Here is a 9,581-nt window from a genome sequence, read left to right as displayed (position 1 = left end):
GGTTAAATCCGGTTCGTTAAGAAGCCATGATTAACCTAATTTATTTTAAGTGTTGTGATTATACAAAATTTTGCAGTCACCCAGAAAAGGTTTCGGCGGATGATGATGCACTTAGTAGATGCTTCACTGTCATACCACCAGGTTGACCTTGTTACTCAGATAATATTTCTGAAAGGTTAGATTCGGTAGTACCTCCAACATGTATTGAACGTGCCCTTAATGAACCATCCCTATAAAAGAGTCCAGTTTCAGAAGACTATAATTCAGCTCCCGCCAAGTTATTCCCGGTAGTACCTCCAACTTGTATTGAACGTGCCCTTAATGAACCATCCTATAAAAGAGTCCAGTTTCAGAAGACTATAATTCAGCTCCCGCCAAGTTATTCCCGGTAGTACCTCCAACATGTATTGAACGTGCCCTTAATGAACCATCCCTATAAAAGAGTCCAGTTTCAGAAGACTATAATTCAGCTCCCGCCAAGTTATTCCCGGTAGTAGCTCCAGTTTGCTCTGAACTTCCACTGCATTATCCACCCCCTCAATAGAGTCCAGATCCTGAAGACCAATTCCACCAAGTCATTCGCAGTAGTAGTTCTAGCCTGTGCTGAACTTCCACTATATGAACCACCCTACAAGAGAGTCCAGATTCTAGACGACGCTCCATTTTAGTTCCTGCTGCTGTTCCTATACTCGATAAACCGGTAGCTGCCTCTGAAGCAGCACTAGGATCGGTTTAATTGAGTAGACCCCACTGGAAATAGATGAAACAATATTCGTCAGTAAAATATTAGCCTATTTTGACTATAATTATCAGTCACTTTAAATTTCGAAAGAAAATATTATTCAAATATATAAAAAGTGTTCAAAACTAATTAAAATGTAAACTAGTTTGCATCATTTGATAAGCGTAATGATTGTGCCACAGATTATGGACTTGTATATTCCATAAACATACATCCGCACCATTCTTGTTCATGATTCAGATTCATGTTTTATAACTATGTACAATTGTCTCCTTCTTAATAGACCACCGCTTTATCCGGTTCTCTTTTTCCAGAGCCTGACGTCCTTCTAAGCGATTACTTTTGAGTAAGATTAGTTAAACATGCCGTAACTGGCCGGAAATGAACGACGGCGAAGTTTGAACTAAATTCGCATGGACCTGTTGCAACGTGAATGCTTTTGATTTATTCCTGTACTGTCTTTAATTCTTTAGTGGTTTATCCGGCAAAGTGTTATCCAGTCGAGCATCTAGTCTCGAGGTAGTCGGATAAGAGGGAGAGTATTGTATCGGATTGTATACACGGACAAAAAAGAGATTTCATCTTTCTTTTGACAGCTCTATGGACTGGTTTCCTACAGTCTTCGCGTATTCACGTGAGTGAACTTGTCAAGATTCTAACTCGCTGTATATTTTTGTAATATGTAAAATGTCGCAAAATACTTCAGAAAGATTTCATATTTTTAACACTTCTGTAATACATAATTTATTAAAATTGTATTTATTTTTGAGGAGAAATCAGGAAGGAAGTGTAAGAAAAATAGAAATACATTTATTTCCAGCAACATAAGAAATATATGAAAGTTATTTACACAAGTGTTTAGATAAGATCCTCTTATGAGTGCCTAATGAGTTTTGTCATACATGATTTTATTCCAAGTGTAATTATTTCTAGGTGAGTACTACAAAATTTAACAAAAGAAGTTATATATGTAAAATATTATACTGTATATATCTATAACGCTAAAGTATATTTTAGCTGTGTTTCTCACAGTTTCTAAACAGGGTGCTTGTGAAATTTAAATTAATTTATTATTTCATAATTGTTAGCCCCCTTCTAATAGCGCCATACTAAATCTTATAATTCCCAAATTTGTAATCAATAATTTTAGCACCGTAACAGGCATATTTTAACACTTAAATTATATTCGGATTTCAAAAATATTTGTAATAAGTTACTTAAAAATCTTTAGGTAAACATTACAAAGTTAATGCAAGTAGTAATTTGTTTACTCTGATCCTGATTTGAAATGAGTCCATAGCAGCTTTTTAAAAGGTCAATAATATAGGATATATGTAAAGATAATACTCATATACCTCGTGTACTTTTTGGGGTGCAACTTCGGTATGTTTTTCTGAATTCCCATCATTCACATCATTCGTCGTATTATTGATTAATGGATTTTCCGGTTTAACTTTATTGAGACCTCCATAAGAAAATCCATTCCCAGAAGCCCATGCTCCAGCTCCCGCCGAGTTATACCCAGTAGTAGCTCCAGCTTGTGCTGAACTTCCACTGTATGAACCACCCCCATAGGAGAGTCCAGTTCCAGAAGACGATGCTCCAGATCCCGCCGAGTTATACCCATTAGTAGCTCCAGCTTGTGCTGAACTTCCACTGTATGAACCACCCCCATAGGAGAGTCCAGCTCCAGAAGACGATGCTCCAGATCCCGCCGAGTTATACCCATTAGTAGCTCCAGCTTGTGCTGAACTTGCACTGTATGAACCACCCCCATAGGAGAGTCCAGTTCCAGAAGACGATGCTCCAGCTCCTGCCAAGTTATTCCCGGTAGTAGCTCCCGATTGTGCTGAACTTACGCTGTATGAACCACCTCCATGTGAGAATCCAGCTCCAGAAGAAGACGCTCCAGCTCCTGCCAAGTTAAAGCTATTCCCGGTATTTCCTCCGGAAACACCACCAGCTCCAGATGAAGCCCCTGCACTCGCCGAGCTGGCACTTTCTGAAGGGAAGACGATTTCTGAGGTTTGTACTCCTGCTGCTGGTCCTATACTCGATTCACCTGTGGTGGTCCCCGAAGCAGCATTCGAGACTTGGTTGTGTGCTGCATTGAGTCCACTGGAACTAGATGAATCCACATTTCCTACTGAAATAATATTGTGAGTGTAAAATAATTGTATATTTCATAACAATTAAAGATTCAAAAATTAATTATAATTCAAAAATTAAAAGTACTTAAAAGACAAAAAAAAACAAACCAGAATTAGCATTAGTTTGGTAAGCTTCACGTTTGAGCTACATGTTATATACTTACTGTACTCCATAGTCATAATACACATCTTTCTCACCTCTGTTTTAATTTAATGTTTTGGTTTTTTTTTTGTTGGATTGTGTACAGTTTAGCACGGCGTATTAAAGAGGTTTAATATTTATCTTAATAATTCTACTGAATGGTTTTCTGCGTCTTCATTTAATTGAACTGTCCCATGCATGGTTTGGTTTGTACCTGCGGTGTCACTTACATCTGGACAACCTTATGGAAGTCTAGGAGAGCTACGTTACTAACTTAAAATTTCTAGATATTGGGGTAAAAGTGTTGATCGATAGGTCTGTTTACTGCAGAGGATGTATATTAGACTGGGTGGAGCTCCCTTTGTATTAAAGGCTATTGCTAACCTACACAGGACGGAGTATTGTCCTCTGCCTTCCTTGATTGGAAAGGAGCTAGCCTCTCTTTCTTAAATTATTTGGCCCGATATCACTTCTCATGGGATATCGACGTTTGTCAAACATGCAAATGTCACAAAATAATTTGGAAAAAATCCAAATTAACATTAAGACATATTTCGTTTCAATCTGACCTATTTTCTCCAAGATACGTATTGCAAGAATATATGTTTTACACATTATGTATCTATTTTAAGTATAATGATTCTGAGGTGGAATGCTTGCATATTTATTACAAGGAAAATTGTATGTAAAATATTGTGTATTTTTCTAATACTAAAATTTATTTTACCAGTGGTTGTCACAGTTACTGAGAGTGATTATCACAGTTACTGAGATGTTGAGCAAATATGAAGCAATTGATTCGTGATTTTCAGACCCCTCTCAATAGCCTACAGTTTTATACGTTTCTGCAAAAATGTAATGTTTAATAAAATTTTCCTGTTTATTTGTGTTATTTTATCTTTAGTAACAAATTAAATGCATCAAATGTAAAATGTGTAGATTTGCACTGCCTCTATTCGGAACAAAGATAGTTATTGCAATAACAAACGGTCCATCCGGCTCAGTCTGAAAATTAGGTAGATTTGATGACAACTGAAATATTACTAATTTATTGCCAAAGGATTTACATGTACTCAGTATCTTAAAATTTGAGCAGGATACCAAAAGTTTGTTTATTATAAAATGTTTAATAAATCTCTTATGAATTCTAGAAGACTTGTTTTTTTCTCTAAATTCATAAATAACGTAGTTTTGAATTTAAAAAATCTTTAAACGGCCAAATTTTTATAACGGAATGGCGTTAAAAGCTGGCTTATGAATTTTTTAGGCACACGTACAAGGTCAATTCTTTTACCGAGTTTGAACTTGTCTCAGCATGAGTCAGTTCTTGGTGATAGGAAAGTTTTAATGGGGTTTATATAAATTTCATAAAATAAACTGATTTTAAATATTCGACTACGTCATAATTATATTTTTGTAATATCTTTTAAGATGTAAAGAATTAAATTTAGGATCTACTACTAGACAACTCATGCGTTCAAAAACTATGGAGAACAGCAAGTCGAGGAATCCTGCTATGAGGACAGTGAGAATAAAAGGATACTGAGAATTACTTTTAGATTGAGGAAAGCTGGGATGAGCTAAAATCTGAAACCATAAGTTTGCAGGGATATTTTTCTATCTGTATCTAAAGAAGGTGTAAATTATAACAAAATGATTTTACGTTACCAGAACCCGTAGATGTAGTCGGCGCTCCAGTAGTAGTTTCTATTGAAGATCCTACCCATGATCCTGTTGAAGACCCTGATGAAGTGTTTGTTACAGGGTTATTTGAAGACGTTCCCATCAAGTGTCCTGTGCTGCCTCCAGAAATAGTTGTGGATACCCCTCCATCTCCAGTTATGGGTGATGAAACCATGTTGCTTCCTGAAATGGCATTTGATGCAGAGCCTCCTCCTAATGATGCCCCTGTCTGGCTTCCTGATTCAGCTGTAGGTCTATTGCTGTATAATCCTCCTGACAGCCACCAGGGTGCACTCACTGAACCATTAGTACTATTAGTGTCTAAAGTTCCAGGATTGACAACGTTACCTCCTCCGATAAGAGTAGGCATATTGTTGGAACCAGTATTTGAGTCTGTTGAGTGTATTGATCCAGGAATATTGTTCGTTGTGCCTGCTGAACTGCCACTAGAGGATGCATAGTTTGTTCCCAACACTCCTGTATTAATATTTGAAACTCCAACAGTACCTGAAGCCGACCCTGCACTAGCACCTATTCCAGAACCAGACCCTGATCCCGAAGTTGTTCCAGATGAGCCAGTTCCAAATACACCTGATGCCCACCATGGAGCTCCACCTCCTGTCAGATTACTTGCTTGGCTCCCTACATTTGTAAAGGTGCTAGTTGCTGATCCAGAAGTAGTTCCCGAACCTAATTGCGATCCAGAGCCATGTATTCCTGTGTTAGTTGGGATAGTGGTAACTGATGTACTTCCGATTTGATTATTAGAACCTGATGTTAGACCAGACACTATTCCGGATCCAGGAAATACATTCACTGCTCCAACTTGAGATCCAATTCCTGCACCCATACCAGACATACTACCTGCATTTGCGCTACTTGAAATTCCACCCATTTCTCCAGGGCTTGTACCTGCTGTAAAGGGTTTGCCATTAACGTAGACTGTTCCTACCGATGAACTCGTTCCTATGTTGTTCCCTCCGTTAGCCGATGTCATTGGTTTATTGTAGCCACTATAATAGTTTCCAGATCCTGAGGTCACTGCTGATGATCCTGTATTGGCCGAAGTAGGCTTATAGTGTCCAGTGTAATAGTTTCCTGAAGTCGAAGAAGATGATCCTGCACTTCCTGAAACTGTCGGTCGTGGGCGATTATAGTAATTTCCCAATGTAGTAGATGCTCCTATATTATTCCCCACACCGGTCGATATTACTGGTTTATTGTAGGCACTGTAATAGTTTCCTGATCCTGAGGACCCTGCTGAAGCACCTGCATTGGATGAAGTAGGCTTGAAATATCCATTGTAATAATTTCCCGAACTTGAAGAGGCCGTTGACCCTGTACTACCTGAAGCTATAGGCTTATAATTTCCGGTGTTATAGCTTGTTGCGCCTGACCATGATGAAGCTCCTGACGCATTAGGTCTATAATTACCGTAATAACTTCCCGAATTGGATGATGAAGCAGAGCCCACATTCGTTCCTGAGTTCGCTGACGAAGAAGATCCTGCTGATGCTGAAAATCCCCCTGCAGATGCAGAAGCTTGCGCATTTGCAGTACTACTTGATCCTAAGGTGGAAGGTTTGCCTGATCCAGACGACCAGCTAGTAGACCAGCTTGATGCTCCTGCGTAACCTTTGGCTGGATTAACAGCGGAGGTTCCTGGCGCTGACGGGGCTGAGACAACTTGGGAATTTTCATATCCTTGAGGCTTTTGTGGTGACCATTCACCAGCACTGGGATCTAAAAATAAATATTTTAGTAGTTCTAAGATTATTGAAAGATATTTTAATTTTGAAAATAATTTCTTATTTCACCATTATTGTATTTGTATTATTTACTTTTCCAGAACTGTAATCATGAGATACTATGAAATGGAATGATTTTGCCTTTAGCAAAGCAAGACTTACATATACATTATATATAATTTTATATATTCGGGTTTAGAATCTTTTACGGTACTGTATAAATCTGACAGAACAGGTCAAAATTAAATGCCACCAATTTTCATAGCATTTACCACAAGTATCTGCAAGTATAACTAATATATTAGCATAAGACATATGTGTAATTAGTAACATATCTAGACCATTATTTTATTATTAAATAAATTATTCTTGTCAAAATAAAATATATATAACTTCAAATACGATTTTACTAGTATTACACCAGTATTTCTGTTATAAAAGTGGAAATATAAATATATTTTGCGTATGAATTACGATGTTGTAAAAGGTATGAACTACAATAATACTTTTATAAAATGTTAAATCTGATTATTACTTTGTATTAAACATGAATCCACTATAGGGCCATAACAAATTTAAAGAATGCTTCCAAAACGTTGAATATCATTATGGTATAAATATAAGGGCATTACTATACGGACCGAAAACCCGTGACAGTAAGACGGCTGGCACAAAAGCTTGGTTGTCAGGCCACCTTACGATCCATATTATACGATGGGCGATTACAAATGCTTAACAAGAGGAGAGGTATAATTTTACGCCAAGCGTAAACGCCGACGCGCGCCAGTCTTGGCGGTTATTGGATTAAACTATGGACCAAAAGTAACATACCGAAGGTTATGTCTGGTTATGTTTTAGTTTATTTATAGCATATTGAATTGAAAAAGTGGAGTAACGTCTAGATCAATGCGATGCCAAATGTAAGAAATAGAGTAACAAAAAAAAAACGTAAACCTTTGTGCTGATGTTATGCAGATCAAAATTTCACATATCAATTCAGACACAGCAAATGCAATGCAGCAAAACAAAATATTTCTTCCTTGTCCACTTTTATAAAAACGAATAAGTGCTCCATCTGTGAAAAAATCGCTCGAATAGTTTTGACACACATGAATTTGCGCAATATAGGAGATACAATCTGCTCTAATATATTGTCACGTTAGATTCAGCCAGACAGAATCTACTTTATCGGTCGTGCTTTTGGTCCTTATAGTATTTACTAGAGGTCCTAATGTGTGTAAACCTAATTTTTATCTTTATTCAGGTAAAATTTATTACTCTACGTTTGTGTGATGCACATTGTTATACATTTATGATGTGACACTGTATATTCGAATTTTAAATTAAAATAATCGTGTTAATATGATCGTATTACGAAATTTTAAAATACTGGTAAAGATTCTATGCATTATACTAACAATGGCTGTATTGTGTTTAATTAACAGTACGCGCTTTCTTAAAAATATATGTTAAACTCAGCTATGCATAATTTTGTTATTAAGATGGAAACAATGAAATTTAAAAAAAATCATAAATTTATAGTAAAAGTAAAAATGTAAATATTATTAGTATAACTAATTTTCCAGAGTTAGTAATTATAATAGCTTTAACATTAAACCTTTCCAAAAATTTGTTAAAAATGATACTTACAAGCCAACAAAGCTTGAACAGCTAGGAACAGAAGTAGAAGGATCATCTTCCTGTTAGAAAAATGACTGAACGTGGCGTGATATCATTCAGCCAGAACCTTGTTAAGATTAGCGAAAGAATTGATTGTAGCGTATCTTGCTTGGTTCATCGCCCTTCCTGACGGCAAGGTCATTCCAGACTCTTAGGCAGTTCCAAGACTTAATTATGGTCCTAGAATCTATGTCTACAATAAAAGTGTTTTTTTATTTCCTTTGTTTGCAAAGTTTTTTTCCTAAATTTTTGCTTTCAAGAGAAAGTCATTTTAAAATGATGATCGTGTGGGTTGTGCCTTCTTAAAGTTGTGATTATTACGGTCTTAATGATAATAGTTTGGTAAACGTGTAATTAGTTAACGTAATATTGATAATTTTGGCAGAAGTAAGCATGATAATATCGGTATGTATGAAATTACTAGTAATTATAAAACTACCAGTAAGAATTAGATTACCAATAAGTATGATAATAACAATATAGGATATACTATCATCAAAAGGTTTACTTATGCAATGATATCTGAGTAATTCGAAGACCAGGCTGTACTTTAGATTCGATTGGCTATATCCGTGGCATATATCTTGTTCCTGGTTATTGGGTAGGTAGTTAGTTACCATTCGTATCCCATTTTGGGATATAAAGAGACAACATTGAACACCCTCATTAACTCATGCATGCACAAGAGTTCAATATGTTTTTAAATGTATACAAAATAGCATTTGTAAATTAATTGCTTTAAATAAACTTTTTAAATACTACGTCATTAAAATCCAAAAACAAGAAGGTTTGTATAATTTATTACATGAAAAGCACGCTGCTATAACATATTATAGAACATCCGATACTTAGAGCTATATTTTTACTGATAAAACGGGACAATGCAGAAGGCCTACTTTATATAAAAGCAACAAATTCAAGTTGAAAAAGCATGACGACGAAGTTCTTTCTTATCTCTACAACAACCAACTCCAAAAACTTCCAAACAAACCATGCAGGATTTTAAAACATCAAATTAACATTTTTTTAATAAAATACAATACCATTTACAATCCTAATAATATTACAAATGCGAAATTGCCTTTGTTTGTTTGTTTTGCTTTCACGCGTAAACTATTCAATCGATGGGACATAAATTGTATATAGACATTCTTACGACCCCTGGAATGAATAAAGATCTATTCTTATTTCGAAAATCCCTCCGGACCACACCCTTCTCGTCTGTAAGGCTGCAAAAAATCCCATCTTGGTCTCTAAATTTGTGAAATATTAATTAAAGAGCATGTCCAATGTAATCTACTATGCTATGTAAAGATGGCTTATTATTTTCAATTTTTTTACAATTGTAGTGAGTATCTAACGAAAAACAAATATTTTTATCACCGTTTGAGATATAAGTATTAGATAAGTACTCGCAATACAAAAATGATATCTTA

General features: G+C 35.9%; 1 protein-coding gene across 1 annotated transcript; it reads right to left on the bottom strand.

Annotated features, from left to right (window-relative positions):
- Positions 1-419: 419 nt before the first annotated feature.
- LOC124363511 (uncharacterized transmembrane protein DDB_G0289901-like) lies at positions 420-8,161 on the bottom strand. Its single transcript, XM_046818758.1, has 5 exons — positions 8,116-8,161; positions 4,703-6,460; positions 2,602-2,885; positions 2,208-2,555; positions 420-554 (listed from the first exon to the last, which is right to left on the bottom strand). The coding sequence occupies exons 1-5, from the start codon at positions 8,159-8,161 to the stop codon at positions 420-422; spliced, it is 2,571 nt and encodes an 856-aa protein (XP_046674714.1).
- Between the last annotated feature and the right edge of the window lie 1,420 nt (positions 8,162-9,581).

Source organism: Homalodisca vitripennis, chromosome 5, assembly GCF_021130785.1.
Source record: "Homalodisca vitripennis isolate AUS2020 chromosome 5, UT_GWSS_2.1, whole genome shotgun sequence".
Classification (NCBI taxonomy): domain Eukaryota; kingdom Metazoa; phylum Arthropoda; class Insecta; order Hemiptera; family Cicadellidae; genus Homalodisca; species Homalodisca vitripennis.
This window is presented reverse-complemented; position numbering and strand designations above follow the sequence as displayed.

What these genes read in the sequence shown, in the direction of transcription:
- LOC124363511 (XM_046818758.1), bottom strand. Translation starts at nt 8,161, where the DNA reads ATGATCCTTCTACTTCTGTTCCTAGCTGTTCAAGCTTTGTTGGCTT. An exon ending in GACTACATCTACGGGTTCTG is followed by an intron (nt 2,886 to 4,702) that starts GTAACGTAAAAT and finishes TTATTTCAGTAG; the next exon opens with GAAATGTGGATTCATCTAGT. An exon ending in GAATGGATTTTCTTATGGAG is followed by an intron (nt 555 to 2,207) that starts GTCTCAATAAAG and finishes ATTGGTCTTCAG; the next exon opens with GATCTGGACTCTATTGAGGG.